The following is a 25,965-nucleotide window of genomic DNA, read 5'->3' on the forward strand; positions in this document are numbered from 1 at the left end:
TAACAGGACACAAGTGATGGGGCAATTTTGTCCAACCTTCCTAACCCGTTTGGTGGGCTTAGAGAGAAGCAGGAGCAGAACCTGTGTTGTTGTCAGATTCGAGAAAGGGTCATGGCTGGGGTTTCAGCGCCGAGTTATTGCCTCCAACAAGGAGTACTGAGTAAGCAGGGTAGTGATGATTGAGAATGGAGGCTGTGTTTGCCTACTGAGTTAGTACTGATGGTCTTCCAGTATTATCATGATTCTGTTCTTGGCAGCCATTTGGGACTGTACAAGACCTTTGCCAGGATCCATGAACATTTTGTGTGGCTCTCTTTATCGTGACATTAGGTGATTTGTTGGGCAGTGTGATCTCGGCAAAAACGCAAAGCCGGATTCCGGGGTCTCTCGTGGGCTTCTACACTCACAGTGGCAGCAGTATCCCCTTGATAAAGTTATTATCTACTATATTGGATCATTGCCCTGGACAAAGAAAGGCAACCGTTACATCTTGGTTGTCATGGATGCTTTCTACCAGTTTACATGGCTGCTTCCTACTCGGGGGGTCACTGTAGAAATCACCACCCAGCAATTGTCGAAGGTTATATCCTGGTTCGGACCGCCGAAATCATTGGTAAGCAAAAATGCACCCGCCTTTCTGTCTCGTGTTTTAAAGGCTTCTGTTTCGATCAGGGTATTAAACAAATTACCACCATGGCTTATTATCCTACAGCGTCATTTGCCGAAAGAGTTAATCGGAATTTCAAAACAGCCCTAACCATCTACCATGCCCGGTCACCTGGTAGATGGGATATCACCTTGCCCTGGCTCAATCAGGCGTTTCATATGGCCAAACATGAGGCAACCTGGATGACACCCACTGCGTTGATGTTTGCCTATACCATTAATTCCCCATTGTCAAACTCGTGGAGTATAAACGACCTCTTACCAATGTCCATCACTCCTCAGAGCCTCCATGGGAATTGGCAAAGGGCCAGACAGAATATCCAAGCAGCACACTGGTGACAGCAGCTTTGATATAACAAGTGTCGAGGCCATTTTCAAGAAAGATTGGAGACCTGGTTTTCATCTTTAACTTGGCAGCTCCATCTAGCCAAGATACTTAGGGAAAATTAAAAATGTGACATAGGGGCCCTTGTCGTATCTGTAAAATCTTGAGCCCAGTTAACTTGGAGGTAAGGGAGATCACACTGGGCAAGCTGTTTAGGGTACATCTCAGCCAGGTTAAGATGGGATGAGTAGTGATGGTCTGTCCCAGGCCTGGGCCATGTCCTCTCACTTAGGAGGGCAAGGTTGAGCCATGACGAGCTAGCGCCAGTGTTATTTTGTTCATGTGTCGTTGACACTGATTGTGGTTGATCTGAGTTATCTTTGCTTTTCGTGTGTGTTATCTTCCGGGTTGGCGGGTGAAGCGAGTTGGTTGTTAGCCTTCGACAGGTAACCCTGGAGATCTTGTGACATTCGCAGGGAGACGAGTGTCAACAGCTGCCAAACAAGCATGATGACTGTTACATGTTGTGGTCTGAAATTGGTTGGGCATTTTGCCGACACGGGCAGCTTGGAGATACAAGTTCTGTGACTTCACTGGGAACAAAATTTGAAGGGAAGTGGTGAAGCTGTGGAACCCACTCCCTTGTATTGTGTACCTGATATGAAGTAAGCCGTCGTAATTGTGTTTGTTCACCGACGCACTCAGAGCCATTTAAACTTATTATTATGGTGAGACTTTCGGAGTGCAACCTTAAGACAATGTGGAAGAGTTCAGTTGGCCTAGCTAAATGGTGGCCGTTACTTGAAAGTTTTCTCAGAACTTTTACTAGTGCTTTGTGTCTCTTGCAATCAAATGATTTTATGCCTGCACTCTATTAATACAGTTGTCCAAGTGCAAGTGAGTTGAAGGTTCTGCCGAGTGTTTATGTTTCAGAGTTATTGGAATGTGTTTGTGATTCGGGCAGAAACTTTTGATTGTGCCAGCACCTTGGCGGGGAGTGAAATGTCACCCGAGGTCTAGGCCTGGCAGTGTTTAAGAACCTGGCCACTTCCGGGAGTTTTTCACATATTACCTTCCAAATTTAAGTGTCATTGTAATTGTTTTATTATATGTATTTTCAGGGAAATCCTATATGGGAGATTGAATTTCTGACTTTTGTCAGTAATTCTGTTTTCATAGTAAGGGACTGTTTGAGAATTGAGTATGTTGGGTTTCTAACTGTCTTTGCAAAGCTTTATCTAGTGGCTCGTCCACAATTTGTAGTTCTCAAATTCCTTTTTAAAGGTGTAATGTCAATAAATTGTCTTAATTATGAAGTGTGACTACCAACCATGATTCCATTCCACTTCCTCCTTTATGGTATTTAAGATATGGTGTGTAAGTGTGGTTCGATTAAGGAATCACATATCAGAAAGGTGCTGCAGCATCTGAATGTGAACAGCGTTTGGCCCTAGGGTGGAGAATCAGGATGAGGTGAGAGCATGATCTAGCTCCCTCACAGTAAAGGCGGCAATGAAGCACTCATGATTCTGAGAAGAGAAGGGTATCACCTGAGCCGCCTCCGCTCATTTAAGATGGAGGAATGCAGGGTTATAGTGGGAGCAGCTCAAAACTCTGTAAAATGGTGATCAAAGGTGTTGGAGATAGCAATAGGGTCCATGATGACATCTTCTGCTGCTATGTTGCCGGAAATTGGGGAATAGATCTTGGTCCCAGAGAGCCGTCTGAGGTTGTCCCACATCAGGGAAGAATGAGTGGATCTGTTGAAATAACTAGTGAATGAAATCCAGCTAGCCTTCTTGCTACCCCGAAGAATGCAATGACACTGTGCATGCACCTGTTTATAATGAATGCAGTTTGCCATTGTAGGATGGCGGTTATAAATGTGGAGAGCACGTCTCCATGCGCAAATAGTGTCGCGGCATACCTCAGTCTACCAGGAGACCAGGACATGGCGTGGTAAAGAAAAGAGGAAGTGCAAGGAATGGAATGTTCTGCTGTGGTAACGATAACGGTTTTAAGATATTCCACCTGGTCATCACAACTGAGGAAATGTTGTTCTTCGAAAGTCACCAGGGAGGTGTAAAGCTTCCAGTTGGCCTTAGTTAGCTGCCATTTGGATGTGCACACTGGTGGATTAAGAGTCAGCAAATGAATAGCACATGGGAAGTGGTTGCTAGAGTGTGTCGGAGAGAACAGACCACTCGAGATGATGGGCAAGCTGGACAGTGCAGAAGGATAGGTCCAAATTGGAATAGGTGTGCCTGGAGTCTGAGAGGAATGTGGGTGTGCCTGTGTTAAGGCAGAAGAGGTTAAGTTGATTAAGAAGGTCAGCCAAGAGGGCACCTCTCCGACAGGTTCTGACGAGCACCAAAGGGGACTGTGAGCATTAAAGTCAACGAGTAGCAGAAAGGGGTGAGGTAGCTGCCCAATAAGCTGGAGGAAATCTGTCCTGTTGACATCAAATGAAGGAGGGATATTAACAGTACAAAGGGAAAAGGTCATGTGAGGAAAGAAAAGGCAAACTGCAACAACTTGAAGATGGGTAGTCAGGGAGATGGGTTGAACATGATCATCATCCCAAATGAGCAGCACGTCTCCCTCATTAGAAGTAATGCCGATCTGAAGGTGATAGAGCAAGGCTGGAGTCGTGTCCTTAGGAAGTGAATGAAGGCCAATGTTAACACGGGCTGCTTCATGGAGCCAAGGTGGTGAAGGGTTCACACCAACCGGGGAAGTTGCAGGTAGTGTGAAGTTAAGCCACCGGAGCAGGTGCCGAAAGAGGACTCCAGGAGGTAAAGGAAGAGGGACATGCCTCATACTGGTGATCAAAGGAATCATCGAAGATGGAAGCATAGGATGGGTGGCCATGCATGGCAGACAAATGACATGAATACCTGCTGAGGAGAAAGTCGTGGTGGTAGGACAGTGGTAGTTCAGCAGCTTCAGCAAACAGACTCTCAACCAGGCTAGTGTAAAAGGTGCCGAGGGCCAAACAGATGCCACGGTGACGGATAGTGTTGAAATGCCATAAGAGTGACTGACATGCAGATGCATAAGCAAAGCACCCATAGTTGAGTTTTGTACGGACGAAGGACTGGTACAAGCAGAGGAGGATGGTTCTATCTGCACCGCAGGAAGTACCATTGAGGACACGTGGGACATTGAGGGACCACATACAGTGGGCTGCCAGGTAAGACGCATTGTAGGACCAAGAGTGTTTCCTTTCGAGCATGACCCCCAGGAATTTCATAGTTCCAATGCATGGAAGAGTAACAGGCCCAAAATATAAAGGTGGTGGGAGAAACCAATTGCGCCACCAGAAATTCAAAGAGAGTTTTGTCAATGGGAAAACGAAAGCCATTGTTGATGCTGCTGGGGTAAAGACAATCAAGAAATCACTGAAGACGCTGCTCAGTGAGACAGGCCCGCGGAGAACTACAATAGATGGCAAACTCATTGACAAAAAGGGAGCCGGAGATGCCCGACAGGAACAGGCGATTACAGGGTTAATGGTGATAGCAAAGACGATGGCGCTCAGGACATAACCCTGAGGCACACTGGTTTCCTGGATAATGGTGTCCGACAAGGCAGAACCCATATGCATCTTGAAAACTCTGTCTTTTTCAAATTCCTGAAGGAAACAGGGCAGGCAGCCATGGAAGCCCCACACGTAAAGAGTGTGGATGGTACCAGTTCTCCAGCAGGTGTCTTAGGCTTTCTCCAAATCCAAAAACATGGCCACAGTCTGGGATTTCCACAGAAAACCATTCATGACATGGGTGGATAAAGCAAAAATATGGTCAACTGCAGAACGCCGCCGCACTCAAAATCCACCCTGTGCAGTCATTAGTAAATTGCAAGACTCGAGCCACCATACCAGCTGACGTTAATCACACGTTCCATCACCTTGCAAACAACTGGTGAGAGAAATGGGGCAGTAGCTAGAAGAAAGGTGTTTGTCCTTACCGGGCTTAGCTATGGGTATGACGGTGGCTTCACACCAATGCCCAGAAAATTTATATTCTGAATGGACAGCGTCTGGCCTTGGGGCAGAGGATCGGGAGGAACTGAGAGCACCATCTAGCTCCCTCATAGTAAAGGCAGCATTGTAGCACTCATAATTCTGAGAAGAGAAGGGTATCTCCCGAGCCTCCTCCGCTTGTCTCCGATGGAGGAAGGCAGTGTGATAGGGGGAAGGGCTCGAAATTTCCATAAAATGGCAGCCCGAGGTGTTGGAAATAGCAAGAGGGTCCACGATGACATCGTCTGCTACTGTCAGGCTGGAAATTTGTGAATGGATCTTGGTCCCAGAGAGCCATTGGTGGTTGGCCCACACAACTGAGGAAGGGGTGGAACTGTTAAAGTAACTAGTGAATTAAATCCAGCCAGCATTTTTTCTATCCTGAAGAACGCAATGACGTTTTGCATGCATCTGTTTATAATGAAAGCAGTTTTGCATCATAGGATGACTGTTAAAAACGCGGAGAGCACATCTCTGCGGGCAAATTGCGTCATGACACGCCTCAGTCCACCAAGGGACTGGGACACAGTGTGGTAAAGAGGAAGTGCGAGGCATGGAATGTTCTGCAGTGGTAAGGATAATGTTTGTGAGATATACCACCTGGTTATCTCAACTGAGGTTATCTTGTTCTTCAAAGTTCGCCAGGGAGGAGTAAAGCCACCAGTCAGCCTTAGTAAGCAGCGATTTTGGTGTGCACGCATGTGGGGTAGGAGTCAGCAGATGGATAGCACATGGGAAATGGTCGCTCAAGTAGGTGTCAGAAAGAATAGATTACCCAAGACGATGGGCAAGCCGGGCAGTGCAGAAGGATAGGTCCAAATGGGAATAGGTGCGTGGGAGTCTGAAAGGAATGTGGGTGCTCCAGTGCTAAGGCAGAAGAGGTTGAGCTGATTAAGAAGATCAACCAAGAGGGCACCTCTCTGACAGGTTTTGGGAGAGCCCCAAATGAGATGATGCACATTAAAGTCACCAAGTAGCAGAAATGGGTGAAGTAGGTGCCCAATAAGCTGAAGGAAGTCTGCCCTGGTGACATTGAATGATGTAAGGATGTAAATGGTACAAAAGGAAAACGTCAGGTGAGCAAGGAAAAGGCAAACTGCTACAGCTTGAAGATGCATAGTCAGGGGATGGGTTGACTATGAATGTCATCCTGCATGAGCAGCATGATGCCTCCATGAGATGGAATGCCACCTTCAGGGGGAAGGTCAAAACGAACTGGGAAGAAACGTGAGAGCCCAAAGCAGTCATGAGGAAGCAATTTTGTTTCCTGAAGGCAGAGTACAAAGGGACGCTGCAATGTTAAAAGCAGCCATAAATCCCCTTTGTGGGGCCAAAAGCCACGAACGTTCCATTGGATGAGAATCATGAAGAGGAAGAAGTGAAGGGGTCACCTCAGTGGCTGTCGAGTGACAGTCTGCGAAGACACTCATCTACAGGGCACAGAAGCAGAAGGATCCTGCTCCATGAGGACCACAGAAGCATCGGCTTGCTTGTGCTGTTGGTCTGTGGAGTCCAATGTAGAAAAACAGGTGGTGGTGTGCACCGGTGACACGGAGACCGGCCGGGCTAAGGTATAACATGGCAACACCATCAAAGAGCATCATCTTCAAGTCTGCGGAGGAGAAGATTGTTTGCCTTTGTTGGACTTCTTTGAGCCTTTCCGGTTAGCAGAGGAAGACACAGGTGTCAGTTGGTTGGAGGGACATAGGATGTCTTCACAGGAGTACTCCTTCTGTCCTTTCTGGCCTCCCGTTTGTGTATCTGGTAGCTTCGCCCCTTGAGGCGAGAGTTTGATAGCTTGTTGTACAGCTGGATGGAGGGATGGTGATGCTACCTTGACACTGGGTGATTCCACAAACTCAGAGCTGAATGTAAGGTCACATGGCTGTGTGGCCATGTAGTCCATGGAGCGAGAGGTAGCAAGAACAGAACTAAGTGCCAGACGGGAGAACACAGGGTTTGCGACTAGACAATAGCTTGCAGCCGACTGGGTAAGGCACTTTTTCCTTTACCCGGATCCTCTGGACAGTCTGCTCATTAAGATACATGGAACAATCCCCAGAGAAGGTGGTGTGGCCACCATTGCTGTTGATACAGTGGGGAGGAGGTGGTGCATAATCACCCTCATGCGCATCCCTACCACATGTTGCACATTTGGCTACGTGTCGACAATACATTCTAGTGTGGTTGAAACAATGACACTGGTAGCAGCGCATTCAGTTCGGAATGTACAGTTGGACTGTGATAATTTTGCAGCCTGCTTTGATCTTGGATGGAAGCACGATTCTATAAAGGTGAGAAAAAGAGTGCAGATGGGCACTAAGGAGGAATCTACCTTTTTTCATCACCCGATGGACGGCAATGATACTCTGATCAGAGAGGTAAGACTGGATTTCAGCCTCTGTCGGACTATCGAGCAGCCTAGTGTAGGTAACACCATGGGAAGAATTCAGAGTTCTATTGCCCTTGACACAAACAGGATAGCCGTGGAGAAGCAAGGCAGCAAGCAGTTGTTGGGTTTGAGAATCAGAAGTTGTATCTGAAAGCAAGTGCCATTCCATAAACGTGAGCATGATTTCACAGGGCCAGCAATACCATCAACACCTTTCTGAATAGTAAACTGATTTATCGTTGTGAAGCACTGACTGTCTTCATTACATGAAAACATGAGGAACAGTGGTGCAGCTGGCAGTGTCTTTGAATCATTATCCTCATTCCATTTACGTTTCGTAGACGTTGACTGTGAAGATGATTGGCTCATTGCAAGAAAATCCCCCATGATTGCCAGCATCTCCGATGGCCACTCCTTCCAACTGCGGGAGCCCTTCACAAGGGGGCGCACCCACCTTAGGTGACTGTTCACACCTCAGGTCACACTTTCCAAACACCTGACAGAGGGACCAATCAGCAATATGGTAAGTTAGCAGCTCAGGCAATCACCCCTCCCTGGGCCTGGCCTGTGCCTGTCAACCTGGGGCTAGGAATTACCCAGGCACCTGTTATGAGTCAGAGGTATGGACTGGCCATCAGGAGTGCACAGGGAGGAAGATGAAAAAGAGTAATCTCTAACTCTGAAACAGAGGAATGAGACAAGAAGGGAAACAAAGAAAGGAAAAGGGAACAAATTACAGTGGTGAGACTGTTCTTATGTCAGCGACACACAATGTGGATCATTCCAATAACACACCAGACATTTTCCCCAAGAGAGGGGAGAAAAAGAGTAGCAAGAGGATAGACGTACAACACAGAAGGGAAAAGATTCTGCAAAGGCTGGGGCCCATGGTGGCCAAGCACGAACCTGCCACAGAATGGCGTGCTCCCTCGGTGGTGAAGTATGAGTGCCTAAGATGAAAGAAACACTTAACAGGTAGATTACTATTAGAAGCATCAAAGCACAAGAAAGACAGGATCCAGAGTACCAGCTGGCAAGGAGAATTTGTAACAGCTAACAATGCTACATATACAAAAAGTAAGAGGTCAGGGAAGAAGCAATACATTCTCCATTGCTTCTTTCTTCAAATTGATCCACTACAATGTTCAGTCTCCCTCCAACAAACTGAATTAAATAAAAATCTTGCTAAACAATGTGAGTGATTTCTGTTTCATGCTTTACTGAGCACTGGTCGAATAAAGACTTGTTAGAACAGTTCAAATTAGTTGCCAAATTTTGTAAATTCTCAAGCACTCTGGTAGCAGCATGTGTGTCAGATAATATATAATCCTCTAAATATAACTAAATTTGACAACTCTCACACAGAATGAGACAGTTGTCAAATCAAAATATTGTGATCTGTGTATATAGACCACCAAATTTTAATAAAGTTTTTTATTATCATACCATAGAGTTGATGAAAAATTTCAACATCCTCCAGATAAATATAATCATGTGTTAAGACTAACACTAATTTCCCCAAATCCAATAAATTTAAAGGTGAAGTCAAGGATTTGCTGAAGTCCTTGGCTTAAAACCAGCTGTAACTAATCCAACTCGTATAACCAGTACCTTCGGAAAAAAAAGTGGTTTGTTAGACTACAACAAGGAACTTCATGGAAAAAACAGTACAATAACTGACCCCACTGTAGTGGCTGGTAAATTTTAAAGATACTTTTCAAATATAGCACAACACCTGGTTACCAATCAAAACAATACACAAACCAACAGAATAAACTACAACCAGATTCAAAAATCTGTACAAGAATACATTTCGTGCCTCCTATAACACCTGAGGAATTATCTAAAGTTATAAACAACTACCCAATAAAAATATCTTGGTTGCTGAAGAAATACCGGATATTATCATCAAAGCAAGTGTATTCATTGTAGAACATATTCACAATTCGTCAGGCACGAGTGGTGTATTGCCTAAAAATCTGGAAACTGCAAAAGTAACACCACTGTACAAGAACAGAAGACGTGTGAAGCTGCAAACTATAGGAGTTTTTACGCGCTTCAGCAAAATTCTTGAGAAACTGTTTGTTAGGTGATTAACAGCCTTCCTAAATAAAGGGATGATAAGCGATTCACAATGTGGATTTCAAACTTGCAGATCAACCCTGTCAGCTGTTTTTGCCTTCCTATACAAAAACAGCACGTTTCTGGCATACTCCTTGACCTTGGTGAAGCTTCTGATGTAACTGATCATGATATTCTGTTGCAGAAACTAAGTAACTATGGAATGCCAGGCCTACCAAACAATTGGTCCAGTCTTACCTCCATGATCAACAACAAATCACTCAAATTGAATACTAAGATACAAAAACATACAAAATTTCTAATTTATACAACAAAGTGCAAAAAAATCAGATGAGAACATTAAAGGACAGTTCTTGTGTTCATTCTTTTCAATCTCTTAAGTTAACAGTCTAGCAGAAAATGTAACTAATGGGGCCACAGTACTTCTTGCAGATGACATAAATACCCCAATTAAGTCACACCCTGAAGACACTTTAAAAAGTTGTGGATTTAATACAATACTTAACACAGTGGTTCAGAACTAAGTGGCTAGTAATAAATATCTGAAGAACCAGTGACTCAGTTCCTACACTGTAAAGAAACTCAACCCTGCAACATCTTTTTTAGATTAGCGGAAAAACTGTCATTGGTGAGTGAAATAAAATTTTTAGTGAACATATAAAATATAAATAAATAAATAAATCTGAAATGGGAGAAACAGCTTGATAACATAAATGAAAAATTAAATACACTAACACATGCTACAAAACTGGGTTAACGGAAACGTCCGATTCCACCAGTCTGCTTTGAGCAATGATTGGCAGAAACAACCATTCACAACAACTCCCATATCACGACTATGATGTCATTACATAAACAACATGACAACAAACAGAAAAATAGATCGAAAAACCATCAAACACATATTTCTCCAAAAACATAATGAAACTAACGGGACAAGCAGGGGAAATTATGGGTTTTTGGGTGGGGACAAATTAAAAAACACACGCACTAAACCAAACGATAAAATAAAACTACCACAACCTTCCCAAAATCAACTGAAAACAACCTTGCCCTATACAGGTCAACAGAAACTACCTAAAAAAAAAAAAAAAAAAAAAAACACAATAATCATTACCTCAAAAAACACAACAAGACAAAATTGGAATCTAACACTTCCTTTGACCTATATAGGTCAGCAGAAAATACAGATACCAAACCACCCACAGCTACAGCCACACATTGAAACTGAATACTTCCCTTCAGTTACAAAGACCGACAAACTCACAATACCCTATCACAAATACAAACACCCCCCCCCCCCGCACACACACACACACACACACACACACACACACACACACACACACACACATAACCAACCAACCATATAAACAAACAAAAAATAAACACACAAAATCAAAGCCCTTGAAACAAATAATAACCAAAAACAAAAGAAAAGAAATCAGAATCACACACTACAACTAAAAAAACTACAACAAAACAAATCCTCCACAGCATAATCAAAAAACCACGACCACCCCACACCCACCTACCTCCCCAAACCTTACCAACACCCCCAACCCCCTCCCTCCCAAACCTAACTAACCCACAACCTTCAACCTATACATCTTACTGACAGCCCTTAAAAAAATCCCTAAAAATACAACAGCCCTCAGGGACGCTCTTCCGCCAACAGTACTCATCTACATGAGCCTGAAGGCTAGAAGAGCGCCTCTTCCCCCTCCCAATAACAGATTTAACAGCCTCGCAAAACCCCTCTGTAGTATTAGTACAGGCTCCACTCTCAAAATTCTTTAACTTGACATTGTGGTTAACTACTAAATGCTGGTACCCCTCCCGACCCAACCCGCTATAAGAAGAAAACCCATCTGAAACTACAGTACTATCCTCTTCTACATATTCCTGAACCAAACCCACTAACTCCCTTTTTGTACAGTGCTCAACAAGTCTAAAAACACATTCTGAAGACCCAGCCTCCAATACCACAGCTCCTCAAACCCATAAACCAACCACAGGCTTACCCCTCCCATACTTTCTCCTCCCAAACTGCAACTTGTCAATCTCTATAACCATCCCAGGCCCACCCAACTTACCCCTGTATTTAATGTATTCAGAACAAACCTCATGACAAAAAGAATACCAGTCAAGCACCGTTCGCTCACTCACACCCACCTCATGCACACAGAAACTGTGAGAGGATTGATAGCAAAAAATGATAACTCATCAACACAATCTCACGCATGTCCAACCTAGATTTCTTGAACCAGGAACCTCAACATATGGAGCGCCATACGTTATCCCTTTGACATCTTCACATACAGCTGTCCCTGGTCCACGACACCAGAACTTTGGTAAGCATCATAGGTTCTCCACACAACAAATGCCGCACAAATTCTGCCAAAAGACCGAAAAGTTGTAGGAACTCTAAAAGCGACAAGGGAGTGTCGCCCATTAGCCCCCATAACCAAAAACTATTAATCTTCTGGGTCATATCCACACCTAACAAAGACATAACAACAGTAATATAAAAAATTCACACACGGCAAACCGAAAACGACACTACAGTAACTTACGCATAAAAAAAACTACACCATCAACTCACCGCAAAATATTCCCTACACACAGTCAGCACCACAACAAAGCCCATCAATATCTACCACTCAAATGAGCCCAATACGACACACAACCCACAAACACCACCAGATAGCACCGCCTACTGCATCAACACGACACCTACAAACATGCGACGCTCATGAACTAAACTTCACGCCGTCGTGACGTCACACACCACAACCACATTACATCACAGGTCAAAGCCGGCGGGTGGAATTGGTCACTTCGGTTGACCCATAAAAATCCTTTCACAAAAAACAATGTACCAGCAGTCACTGTGTACCATGGCACTATCCAGTCATTAGCCTACTGCTGCATGGAATTATCTTTAGTGGGAACTTTATAATTAGCAGAAAAAAATTAACTACAGAAAACAATTGTCAGAATAATAAATGATGCTGAATCCAGACTCCTAAATACCAACAGTTAAGTGTCCCAACATCTTATGTTCCTTCCTTGTTTATGAATCTATGAAGTACTTATCTTCACAAAAGTAAGCACATTAGCAGAAGAAAATATCTTCAGGAATAGCTGTGATTTTTCACTCATATTATGCAGAAGCATAACCTACATGTTAAGAGTTCATACGTACAAATATTTCTGTAGTAGCGTATGATACTGGTATGTTGTACAAACACATGCCATCTCTTCTGAAACAGGATACCATATTCACGTAAGTTTAAAGTGAAAATGGAAAAGTACATGCTCGACCACTGCTTCTGGTCTGTTTCTCAGTTTTTGGAACACCATAAAAAGCAGTGTAAATAATCAAATGTTCTTAACCATACTATTCCTTCAATCATATTATTTGTTTTTAAAAATATGTTTCCGACATATGCAATATATACTCAATTATTTTTCAAAAGCTTAATAGTCTGTCCCATACTGTGTGCGAACTATGTACTAAATTACTATTTGCATGGTCAATAAAGAAATACAAATATTTAACAATATTGGCTAGTAAATGGATGCATCGTAAATGGATGCATCATCTGTATCAACAGCATGGTCGTGTGATAGTCCAGTACGCATGGAAAATGCAATTACATCAGATTCAGAACCTGAAAGATTGGTAAGTTTTGATCTTTTGCGTAGATGTTCTTCTAGTTTAAAAGAAATTAATTCTGTGGGGGTTCTTGCATAATTGCAGATACTTGTGGGCATGTGCACTGGCTTACCCTTCTGCAGAATAAACTGCAGTCTTTCGAACTGAAAACTTTTGATATTTTTGTAGGTTTCAATTTTCCATTTCTCGGCCTTTTATTTTATTGATATGCTAACACCATGCACCGTCAACGTGACACGAACAGCGTAACTGTTCAGTTCCTGGCCCACACAAACAACCTACACTATGTGATCAAAAGTATCCGGACACCTGGTTGAAAATGACTTACAAATTAGTGGCCCTCCATCCATAATACCGGAATTCAATACGGCGCTGGCCCACCCTTAGCCTTGATGACAGCTTCTACTCTCGCAGGCATACGTTCAATCAGGCGCTGGAAGATTTCTTGGGGAATGGGAGCCCATTCTTCACGGAGTGTTGGACTGAGGAAAGGTATCTATGTCAGTCAGTGAGGCATGGCACGAAGTCTGCCTTCTAAAACAACAGGCGTCTAAAGCTAGCGAAATGAGGGATGCTCAACTACCGGAACTACCGATAGATGGCTCGGGAAGCCTAACAGACACATCATTGTGGTCCAAAACCACTCGGAAGTGACGTCAAAATGACGTATACACAAACGCGCTCCACACTTGTCGACTGATCGAGATCTGTGGTCGAATCGAGTTAGCGGGAAAGGCGTCTGCGTTGTTCTTCACTGTCATACTGACCGTGTATCTTGAGTGGTTGTGTTTTCGCTATCGAGTGAAATGTCTCAGGTGTATGAAAACATCTTTCGTGACGCTCTGAAAGATTTCAGAGGATGGCCTGATTTCAGGCTATTGTAATTCGTTGGAGGAGGTAATAATAATTTTATGTTAGAATTGGCTGGCAAAAATATGCGCCTTTAAAGACATTAGGAACTCTAGAAAATAACTTTTTTCCTGCTGCCAGTTAAGATTTCATTTTAATAAATTTTATATGTCGCTTTCCGCGATCGGATTCCAATTTTTATGTGAGTTTTTTATGTATTATGCAGATTTTTCTTTGTTTTCGTTGTGAGGTGCTGCATTGTTACATTACCTTTACTGTAACATATACACGTGGAATATTGTAATTAATGATCGCTGTTTAGAAAGTTAATGGCAACTTTGTTTCAAAATTCGTCATCTATGTATTACAGTAAGAGAAACTGAACATTGCAGCAGCTCAAGCGCAAACGTCGTCTCGAGTAAATGGCATAATTTAGAAGACACACACATGAAAATGGGACTCAGGGCCTGGGAACAGTCATGCAAAAGGACAATAAAAAGCAGTATATTTGCAGCTAATGTCATTGCCAGAGCGTGTGCTCTGCATTCCACATAAAAGTAGCCTTCATTTTCCCAGGAATTTTACGTAGTTCTTTCTAATTGCAGTATCAGCTCCAGTGCATAATTGCACAAATGCATTACTTCTGTTTTCTTTGTGCTGGCACTGAGCTGAATTTCATTGAGGTACTGAATTCAGAGATTAGCTAGAAAACTGTCTATGCAGGGATATGGAGCTCTGTAATTCAAATGACTGTAAGATCCTTAGTTTCTTACCAAAGTTTCAGCAAGGTCAGTGACATCAACTATGAAACAACTTGTTTCATCAATAGCACTGTAATGAATGCCATTTTATGCAAATGTTGCAACATGACAATGTTTGGCCTCCCTACTGAATTCTGAGCAAAGGTGTATTGTTGATGGATGCTGAGTGAGAGCTTTTTGTTCAGGATACCATTGCTCAGTAATAACTGTCCACTTAATTAATACATGTTTCAATTATTACCACTGCTTAGGTGGCTGCTTAAGTATGTGTGGATAATGTTGGAACTCTATTGGGATTGCTGGATTATATTGGTAGACAAAGTCTGTCAGGATCTAAAATTTTCTCAGCACCATACTGAAATTTTGATGGTAACGTAAGCTGTTTTAGTCTTTAGAAATGCTCGTTGGTGAATATGGGTCCTCATAGGGTATAGAACGTTATGACACTTTGAAGCCCTCAAAGTTAAACTTCTCTTACAGGTGTTCTTTCACATCTACACTCTTTTCTTATTGCCCTGCTAGATTTTATTTTAATTTCTTCTATTGATCTGGCTTTTACTGGAGATGATGTTGATGGGAGTGAGTTATTAAGTCATTTATTTATTTTTCTTAGTTTTTCCTCTCACAACATAGGACTTGGGATGAGGCAAAATTTCTTCTGGAGATATTATCTCAGTTCTTCTGCTGGATAGTGTTGACTTCTCGAGGCGGAGAAATGTTGAGGTCTGCATCTATAACCTTGTCAGGAATACCAATAGTAGAAATAGGTGGCAAATTATTTTTAAGTTTGGAGTGTATCAGTCAAATAAGCCTTAAAAGTGCTGTATTATTTCTGTTTGGTGATAAGGAGGAATTTTGGCTAACCAGCCCAGATCGTGATTGATTTTGCTCTATTTGTCATTAGATAATTTCCTGTATCATACAATAACTTAAGACTTCAAGACAAGAAGTCATAGCTTATGGCTTGTATGATGCGGCAGAGTATGCAAAATTATGCTGTTTTTTTTTTCATATGATGATTATGCAGAATCATAAGTTGTGGTCTTTGAGGGGAGTGTGTCATGTACATAATGGAAGTTTCATGAATTCTGTGAGCAATTCGTCGTATCATGCGCTCTTTCCCAGGTCTTTGTCACAGATTTCAATCCCTTTGCAAATTAATGTGCCAAGATGCTTGCAGATTTTGTGATTAAGCTTAATGGATGTTGTATTGAAGTAATGTAGTCAGAGGTCTTCCACTTTTGTTAAGAGTTTGACAGCTGAAAACTGATATTTTTCAATTGTAGGAGAGAAATCTTTTTGTAATTTTTACAAAAACTTTTTCATGGATGTATTAACCAGTTTCAACTTTCATCAGTTGTACTGGATAGTTTTGATTGGTGATTGTCTTATTCTTAGTATATAAAACCTGGAATTCGTAATATGCATAATTATTATGCTTAATAAAGCTTTTGTTGTCATAAGGCAAGGCGTGCTTGAAATGAGGTTAACTGAAGCACTGATCAGTTAACCCCAAAACTAGGTCATTAAACTTCATGTGCACTTGGAAAATATTTTTCATCATCATAATCACAACTGAAAGAACATTTTATGGTCACAATTTTAACTGAAGTCAACAGTAACATAATTTGTGTTCAGTGAATAACAATGGAATAAAAGCAAAAGAGCAAACAAATGAACTCCCAATTTTGTTAACTCATCCATGGCTAATAACATAACACTTACTTTAGCTGTCAAAAACATCAGATGTGATGAAAGGCTGTGTACATTAAATAACTGAATTTTGTAAAGCCTAAAATTTCCCTCTTCATTCATGTTTCCCAGTTAACCTTCAGTGTAGTTACCCTCAGTTTATGCTACTGGTCACTTTATTCTCAGGTGGAAACACTTCTCAATCAGCTGAAAACTGTGGGGTTTTCATACTGCGTGAGAAGTAGTCGTTTTAAAGAGCCATCTTCAGATGTTATGAAAAGTAAGTGAACTGCTGCATTAATTACTTTCTGTGGTTTACCATTTTAGTTCATATATGTATACTTGAAGGAAGAACTTAGTTTGCTGGAATTAGGGATAGTATATATACTTTAAATGGACATTTCTTTCTAAGCTGCACTAACAATTGATGGAATTGACTCTTTTTGTTATTGTTAATAGTTGTTGTGATATGCAAGGCAGAATTGTATTAATTATTTTCCTCTGTGTTGTTGACTTGTTTGTCATTTATCCATTTTCACAGCCATACACTCAGTAATGTTTACACACTTGCATCTGATAATAGGCTGATTAAAATTATTTGTTGGTTGACAATTCCTGTCGGAGCTGGTTTCCTCCAATCAGAGTGCTGAATGCGTCAGGTCTCTGTTCGCCATTTCCTGACTGCCACAACAGCTGATCAATCCACTTCCATTTTCTTGTCCGACTTCCTTTCTTGATGTGTTTGAACGCCATGCAATCATTTGCTGCCTTCAACCAGATTGGCCTTAAACAACATTTTAAGACAGTAGGCATAACTACGTATCCTTACAATATCTTTATGGTGCTAGAGCTAGCTTTAGCATCGTAACATAATGTGAAAGGCTGATCTGGTTGAAGGCAGCACATGATCGTTGGGACCAAATAATCTTAAATTAGTGTAATGTAGAGTGGTGGCACAGTGCAATGGATAAGAAACATTCCTGATCCATATAAAGTTGTGGATTTGAGTCTTGACAGATTCTTTGATATTTTTATACCAATATATTATCAAAATTACTTCATTATTTTTATTCAGTTAACAGGTTTGGATGCAGTTTTATTTCTAACACTCTGCTGTGTCATTTTCGACATTGTATTTACTTTTTAATTCCTTGTATTTCTTCTTCATATCATTATTTCATTTGAAATCAGCTTGTCACCTATAACATGTAACTGAATACAAACCAGGACTGCTCATCAGTTGGTAATTTGGCAGTCCATGCAGCTTGTGTGAGGACAGTTTCAGGTGCCATAATTAATGAAAGGAAGAAATTAGTTTGCTTTTAGCACTGAAATACAATTTTTTTTCCCTTGAGTTTGCTTATAGAGAATAGCTTCAGCTAGTTTCCTGCCACATGCCTAGTGTTGGATGTTTCACCATCAAGCCAGGCCAGGCAACAGCATTAGGTGTGAGGCTCTGCTGCGACTGCCCGTGGTCAGTGTATTAATTGTTGTGAACAAAGTATGATTAACAGTTCTTCTGTAGAATGCTGACAGCCATTTTCTAGGATATATTGCACATCATGTTATGGTTAGGTTATCAAATGAGTTTAAATTCTGGGCTATAAAATGTCGTATCTGCCACAGTTATGCCATTGGTCACTCCAAAACCAGTTGTCAGCAGAGCATGTCATATTCATGTTATTTCATAATGGCCACTTCCAACACTGCACAGAGTTACATGTATACGTCTCCCATCCTTTCATAATCCCAACCTGTGCTCTGCCTCTACTGAGCTAAACCTACTTTTTTTAACATGAAAATTAAATTGAACAGCACTTGCTGAGTGACCTGCTCTGTTTGTTGCCTATAATACAGCAGCAGCCGATGTGCTAACACTTTAGCAACAAGTGACAGATGCCAACTAACAAATAATTTTAATGAATCTATACTGCTGTGTTCATGTTGAAATGGTTTCTATGGTTTTCGATAATTGTGGTGTTGATATGTAAAACAGTAGTCAGCTCATTGCACCTATTGACAGGCATGTTTAGCTTTATTGTCTTCAGAGTTAAGTTTATTTTTTGTAATTCCACATTTATAGTAATTACATTTTTCTACATAAGTGTTCTTCACATCTCCTTTGTTTACAAAGAATATTAATTCCACATTTATTGGAACCACAATAAAGCACTTCAGTTGCCCGAAATCAGTATGGTATCCTCATTGCACATGGCAGACAGTTCCATTTCTTTGCTAGATACAATAGGTGTGACATCCTGTAAAATTTTGCTACAGTACTATGTAAAGTAGATAGACAATCTGCTTCCATCAGTTCAGAACTTTGACAATACCTGTCAAATGAATGAAATGTTTTCTCACATTGTATTTAGTTAATTAACAATAACATATGTGAATTATTTAACAATAACAATGTTTTTTGTCTGTGAGAAATATATTAACTGTTCCAGGTAAAAAAAAGCATTTCTTCAAGCAAATGCAGGGACATGTCCCTATCCCCTTTTTTGGTTGTGCATTTGCAGTGGCGAGTGTGTGGTCGAGGCACTGTGTTTTGGGGCCAAAATACTATAAAAGTAAAGAGTCTAGTGTACCTGAACACTTGGTAATATCATGCTGTGTTAAGATATACTTACTTTCCATAAAACAAGTTCGTTACAGGGAAAGTTTATTAGATAAATTTTATAGTATTTCTTTACCCTCTTTAGGAAGACCATGTGACTCCTCGTAAGAGACTGAGGATCATGGATACTAGAAAATCCAACTGCCCAGCAACTTTAAATATGAAGTGTATAAGGGTGTATCCTGATTACAGTATGCACTCAGCAACTGAACACAGGGATACCAAGGCAAAAGTAAGTATCCAGTTTGGGTTCTCCTTGGAGAAAATTTTACATGATCAGTTGACGGTATACTTTAAAATCTGTTGTTTTTAATGCTCTTAATTAAATAATTGATACATTTTTGTCTTACAGGTTCTTGCAAGTCTACAGAAAGATTTGGCATTGCCATGCCCGCCTAAGAGCTATTTACGTTATTATTTGACTGCTTCCCCAGCAAGTGCACACACACATGCTACTGAAAGTGTTGAAGCAAGTGGGTACATACATCCTTCACTTGTAAAGGAAATCAAAAACTTAGTACTCAGTGGCATGACATCTCTCAAAGTCATTAAGTTGGCTCTAGACAGATTTGTTGAAATCAATTTCACTGGGACACACATACCAGGTCAAATGAATACTACCTTTTACCCCACAGAGAAAACTATTTACAGTCACATTTATCGGATCCTTTATGGTACAAATAAAGTATTGTTTGACGAGACTAGACTGCAGAATCAGGTTGATGAGTGGCACAAAGACTCAAACAATCACATGATTTATTATAGACATTGTACGGGAGCCAATGGAGAAGGGAAACCATTACTTTTTTGCTATCAGAGCAGTTGGCAGAGAGATCTTTTGAAGAAGTATGGGGGTAGTTGTTTGTTACATGCAACATACAAAACAACAACATATGATATTCCTTTATTTTTTATAGCTGTGAAGAGTAATGTGGGCTATTTGGTTGTCGGTTTTTTTTTTTTCATTCAGATTGAAAATGCAAGATCCATTCATGAAGCACTAGACATTTTCAAGGACTGGAACAAGGATTGGAATCCCCTCTATTGGGTTACTGATTTCTCGGAGTCAGAGATAAATGAAATTGAGCAAGCATTCCCTCAGACAAAAGTTTACTTGTGCCTTTCCCATCGAAAACAGGCATGGGGAAGATGGTGTACCAAATGACATGAAGACATTTCTGGATATGTGGCAAGAAATTTCAGAATCACCAACAGAGAGAGAATTTAGAGATCGCGTAGCAGAGTTGCGAACGCGAGGTTTCTCGGAGAAACGAGCGTGCATGGCCATACTTTCAACAGCAATGGCTAACGGTATGTGAAAGATGGGTGAAAGCGTATAAGGACAAGGGCAGATTTGCAACTATTGACACTACAAATGGAGTTGGAGCCATGAACAAGATTGTAAAACATTTTTTCCTAAAACACAATTCAGACAGGACTTTAACTGGGGTTACTAAGGTTATAATAAACCAGTTTCTTCCAAGCCTAATTAGAAAGTACTGTCTGCAGAATTCTGCCATCAAAGCTTATAACAAAGATGTTCCACTGTTTTTGCATAAAAAAACAAACAAGTTTGTGAAACATGTCATGCAGCGATATGCATCAGCAAAAGTTGAGTTAACTGCAAGATCAGTGAGTAGCAGATCGGATGGTTCATTTTGTGTGGAGAGTGCAAAGTCCAAAAACTGTAATTATGTTGTAAACTTTGATATACCAGATTGCACATGTGAAGATTTTCGGAGATATAAATACCCATGCAAGCATTTCTGTGCAATCTTTATTTTTTACCCAGAGTGGGGTTTTGATAAAATGCCAGAAAGTTATAAGACTAGTCCATTAATCTGTCTCGATGAAATGTATGGGGTGGGCTTTAGAAGTGGCTCTTCAGTAATTTCAAATGAAGGCAGTAGTAGTGACGAAGCTGTTGAGGAGGCAGTTGAAGCAGCTGAGGAGGCTGTCGAGGTTGAGGAGGCTGTCGAGGTTGAGGAGGCTGTCGAGGCAGCAAATACAGATGGTGTTGTTCAATCCCAGAATATTCCTTTGCAGCAGTTTGAAGCAAGGGAGCTGTGTAAACAGATTTATAATCTCACATACAACTGCAGCAACAGCGAAACATTACAAAAAGTACTTGAATCACTGAGCAACTGTGTGCAAGATTTGCAATTAGCAAATCCTGAAGTTGGTGGTCTCCCATTGGCGGTGCCATCAACTTCCAAACAATAGCGAAGAACGATGCCAAAAGCCTTACAAGATATGTCTTAAACACATTATAACTTCCCATTTGAAGGGTAAGAAATGACGGTTTATTTGAATTTTAGATAGCTCTTTGTCTATGTAAAATACAAATAAGCTCCGTCATTTCTGATCCTCGAGATGGAATGCTATGAGGTCTTTATGTTGGTCTCTGCTTTTAAACATTGTTGCACATTTGAATTTCGAAGTAGCAGTAGATAAAATATTATAAAAAGGATAGTTGCTATATTTGTGTGTGTGTTTGTGAGTGAGCGAGTGTGCGCGCGCGCTTTTGAAAAGGCCCTTGTTGCCCGAAAGATAAGTCCGACAGTCTTTTTGTTGTGCCTTTCTGTGACTCAGCATCTTCACCATTTGGTGAGCAGCAACAACTACCCTTTTCATAATATTGTTACATTCCATCCTGGATTTTTCGTTGTTCATCAGAGAAAAGATTTTTCTGAGGAATTAAACTAGATGGTAGTGTAGAACTTGCAAACTTTTTAAAATATGAAGTAAAAGATTTTAACTTTAAATTAGTTTAATTCAAATATGGGACAATGTTGAGAATTGAAAAGGTGGAAAAAATAAATAAGATATATATTAGTGGCATTGAGATGTCGTATGACTGATGGAGGAAAGATTTTGCATTTCTTTTTCCAAGTAAGAATGCACTTGCTCTCACTTGCTTCAATACATGTCTAGTGATTCACGTGAAACAGAGAAAAAGATAGACTGCCCTGTTAATGAACATGAGATTGCCCAGTATCACTCTGACAGAAGAGTATGGTGTTTCCTTGATATGGTATCTGGTCAGCAATGTCATTGGGACCAAATGAAGTAAGTATTGACTTTTTTTATTTGCTTTGGAAGCTTAATGTGTATCAGTTACCTACATATTGGATATCTACCACCTTGGTTCTAATGTTCTTAATAACTTTGCAGAGTTACTGCAGATACCACACAGAAGCAATTACTGTTACTGGAATACCAGTAATGTTTATTAAATTCAGTTGTAAAGTAGTTCTGGGCATTGCAGCTGGTGAGCAATGTCATTGGGCACCAAAAGAAGTGAGTACTAAATTTTGGAATTGTGCTTTGAAAACATGTGTATCAGTTGTCTTCATGTTGCATAACTCAATTACTTGTTGTTAATTTATTTGTTAGGTTCAGTTATGATGGATTTCTGGCCTTCAGTCGATGGGAAAATTCACACCAGATTGCATCAAGACTGTTATATTCCAAGGATATCTTGGAAGATTGATAGTATTCCTGAACGAAAACAATCCATATAGTATTTCACGTGTGTATCAAACAGCTATTTGTTGTGGCACATAAATGTTTGCAACTTGATTGTAATTTTTGAACAGTTTCTCAACAATCCAAGAATTTCTTGTAATGAGAAGTAGACATTGTTGCTTGGGTAAAGGAAATACAAATCACGGTCAATATAACTACCTTATTAACTCTCCACAGAGAAATATTTTTCACTACTGCTACTTAAAAATTCAAATGTGTGACAAAGTTTGCTTACAGAACTTGGCATAAAGATCTCCCTTATTTGTATTTTTTAGGTAGCTCTTATTGTTTGATCCTTCAAATGGAATGCTATGACCTCCATGTGATCTATTCCTTAGTAGTTAATTATCCATTAAGGCACAAATATATGAACATTACAATGAGAGGGGTCTTTATGCCAGGCCCTGTAAAAGTAATGGCATCTTACTTTAATATTATTGTTGGGAATTTGATGGCACAGCTGTGGGGAGACCACAAATTTCAGGGTTTGCTAACTGCAAATCTGGCACACAGTTGCTGAGTGATTCAAGTACTTTTCATAATGTTTCACTGTTGATACAGTTGTATGTGAGATTATAAACCTATTTGAACAACACCTTCACTTCAAATTGCTGCAAAGAAATGGTTACGGTATCAGTGTGATGCTCTATATGTGTTTCCTCAACTGTGTCTTCATTGCTACTGTCTTCATGTGAAATTACTGCGGACACACTTCTGAAACCAAACCTGTACATCTTGTGAAGACAGATTAATGGGCTATTCCTGCAGCTTTCTGGTATTTTATCAAAATCCCACTCTGGATAGAAAATAAAGATTGCACAGAAATGCTTGCATGGGTATTTATATATCTCAAAATCTTCACATGCGCAGTTTGGTAGAGCGAAGCTTACAACATAATTAGTCTTTGAACATTGTACTCTCCATACAAAACATTGTCCAAGTTCACATTCACTAATCTTGCAGTTAATTCAACTTTCCCTGGTGCATATCACTGCATGACATGTTTCACAAACTTGCTTTAAAAAAAAAAATGAAAAAACAGTGGAACATGTCTGTTATGATTTGATGGCAGAATTCTGCAGACAGTACTTTCTAATTAGGCTTGGAAGAAATTGATTTCTTATATCCCTAATAGCCCCATTGAAGGTCTCATCTTTGTTCCATTTTAGGAAAAAAAATGTTTACAGTCTTGTTCATGGCGTCAACTCCACTTGTAATTTCAATGGTATCAAAATTGCCCTTGTCCTCATAAGCTTCCACTCACTTTTCATGTATCAATAGCCACTGCTGTTAAACGTACGGTGATGCATATTCGTTTCTCTGAGAAGCCTCACTATCTCTTCTGTATGATCTGTAAATTCTCTGTTGGTGATTCTGAAATTTCTTGCCACATGCCCAGAAATCTCTTCATGTCATTTGGTATTTATTCAGCCATCTTCCTCAAACCTGTTTGACTGAAAAGGCACAAGTAAACTTTTGTCTGAGGATATGCTTGATCAGTTGCGTTTGTCTCAGATTATAAGAAATCAGTAACCCAGTAGGTGGGATTCCAATCCTTGAAAATGGCTAGTGCTTCATGAATGGATCTCGCATTTTCAACTTGAATGAAAAAGAAAACCAAATAATCCACATTACTCTTTACAGCTATAAAAAAAATAAAGGCATATCATGTGTTGTTGTTTTGTATGTTGCATATAACAACTATCCCTTTACTTCTTCAAAAGATCTCTTTGCTAACAGCTCTGACAGAAAAAAGTGATGGTTTCACTCCTCCATTGGCACCTATACCATGTTTGTAATAAATCATGTGATTGCTTTATTCCTTGTGCCACTCGTCAGCATGATTCTGCAATCTAGTCTCGTCAAACAATGCTTTATTTGTACATTACAAGGTCCAATATGTGTGAATATAATTTTTTTCAGTGGGGTAAAATGTAGTATTCATTAGACCTGGTACGTGTGTCCCAGTGAAATTATCAATAAATGTATCTAGAGCCAAATTATTGGCTGTATGATGTCATTCCATCGTGCACCTGAATTTGTATTTCCTTTACAAGCTATTGTTAGGATGTGTGTGTGCTGATTTGCTGGAGAAGCAGAGAGATAGCGTTTCAGCTATCTTTGAGACAGTTAAAGGAGGTGCTTTAGAAATGAGTGTCCTGATTGATATGAAAAACAGTTTTCAAATTTTCTGTACAAACTATAAACAGTTCCTCAGTTGGTGATTGTGGAAGAGATTACCATAGCCACAGTATTGATCCACTGTCAGGTGGTAAACCTAGGATTTCCTTCCAGTATGAGCCAAGTGAAGTAAAACTGTGGTTGGAGAAATGTTTTATATTCTTAAACTGAGTATTTGTAACCCATTATGGTGGATTGCAGTTCATGTGTCAACACTTAAAAATGTTTAGTTCTTCACTGATGACACTTGATACAATTTCAATTTTTAAGGCTATTCTGTGTCAAGTTAAATTTTGAATTATCCATTTAAGCTTATTTTTTGCTGTGTGGCAGATGGATTTATGTTCATGTAATTTTTTAACGTTGATTGTAGTAAGGTGTAATAATATGTAAATGCCCAATAAAATAGAGTGATATTTATATTTTTTGTTTCTGTATAATAATTCTGTAGCTTGGTGACCTGAGGTGTGTGTGTGTGTGTGTGTGTGTGTGTGTGTAAGATATTATCATTTCATGGGAAATGTGGCAATAACAGATCAGCAATTGTGTGCAGAATATACCTAATTATCAACACCTGTAAGCAGCTAAAGGTCTGGATTTCAGTATAATTTCATTCTTAGAGAGCTGCAAGATCACCAATGGTATCTGTACAGATACCAGCTTCATATAAATTAGTAAGGTTTTTACTGACTATTATTCACCAAAGCCGACAAAACAGGCTGCATTCAGTAGTAGTACTACATAATGGTGATACTTCAGTACAACTTTGAACCCTTTAAGTGGTTTAGATCAGCAGGAGCAAAGTATATTCTTCAAGGTATGTTTCACATGCAACTAAGAAACCTTTGCCTTGAATGTCATGTGATTTTGCACTCTGCTGCTAAGTTTTCCTTTTAGATTTATTAAATTTCTTAAAGAGGCTTCTGTTACAAACACTAGCAATCCACATAGGTAACGTGTGACTGATATTCCTTATGTATCACAACCTTATTTCAGTTTCACTCTGTTGTTGCTGGTAACTGTTGTGATGGAAGAGTTGATTTGTGCCACATTAAGGAAGATTAAGAAAAAAGTCATTTACAAACTCGTGAAAAGGAGGCAGGGTTCCCCAAAAGTATAAAGGTTGCCATAAGCAGTCACTTTTGTTGGATTAAGTTATTTCC

The 25,965-nt window shown here is 40.3% G+C and overlaps 1 protein-coding gene and 1 long non-coding RNA gene across 3 annotated transcripts in view; one reads left to right on the forward strand and one right to left on the reverse strand.

The window, feature by feature from the left end:
* LOC126194938 (uncharacterized) overlaps nucleotides 1–13,759 on the reverse strand; it is a 28,298-nt gene extending 14,539 nt beyond the window's left edge. Inside the window, exon 1 of the long non-coding RNA XR_007538529.1 lies at nucleotides 13,500–13,759. This is a non-coding gene — a long non-coding RNA (uncharacterized LOC126194938). The remainder of the gene's footprint in view (nucleotides 1–13,499) is intronic.
* A 175-nt stretch (nucleotides 13,760–13,934) lies between these two features.
* Nucleotides 13,935–25,146, forward strand: LOC126194937 (uncharacterized). 2 transcript variants are annotated; one of them, XM_049933321.1, is made up of 7 exons: nucleotides 13,935–14,068; nucleotides 16,660–16,753; nucleotides 18,924–19,075; nucleotides 19,179–19,325; nucleotides 19,446–22,162; nucleotides 22,268–22,393; nucleotides 22,490–25,146. In XM_049933321.1, exons 2-5 carry the CDS (start codon nucleotides 16,747–16,749, stop codon nucleotides 20,256–20,258), a joined length of 1,119 nt encoding a protein of 372 aa, XP_049789278.1. In that variant the 5' UTR covers nucleotides 13,935–14,068; nucleotides 16,660–16,746; the 3' UTR covers nucleotides 20,259–22,162; nucleotides 22,268–22,393; nucleotides 22,490–25,146. The 2 variants fall into 2 exon arrangements, with proteins under 2 accessions (XP_049789278.1, XP_049789279.1); XM_049933322.1 differs by lacking the exon at nucleotides 16,660–16,753 and having other exon boundaries at nucleotides 13,975–14,068.
* Nucleotides 25,147–25,965: the final 819 nt, after the last annotated feature.

Source organism: Schistocerca nitens, chromosome 7 (assembly GCF_023898315.1).
Source record: "Schistocerca nitens isolate TAMUIC-IGC-003100 chromosome 7, iqSchNite1.1, whole genome shotgun sequence".
In the NCBI taxonomy this organism is placed as follows: domain Eukaryota; kingdom Metazoa; phylum Arthropoda; class Insecta; order Orthoptera; family Acrididae; genus Schistocerca; species Schistocerca nitens.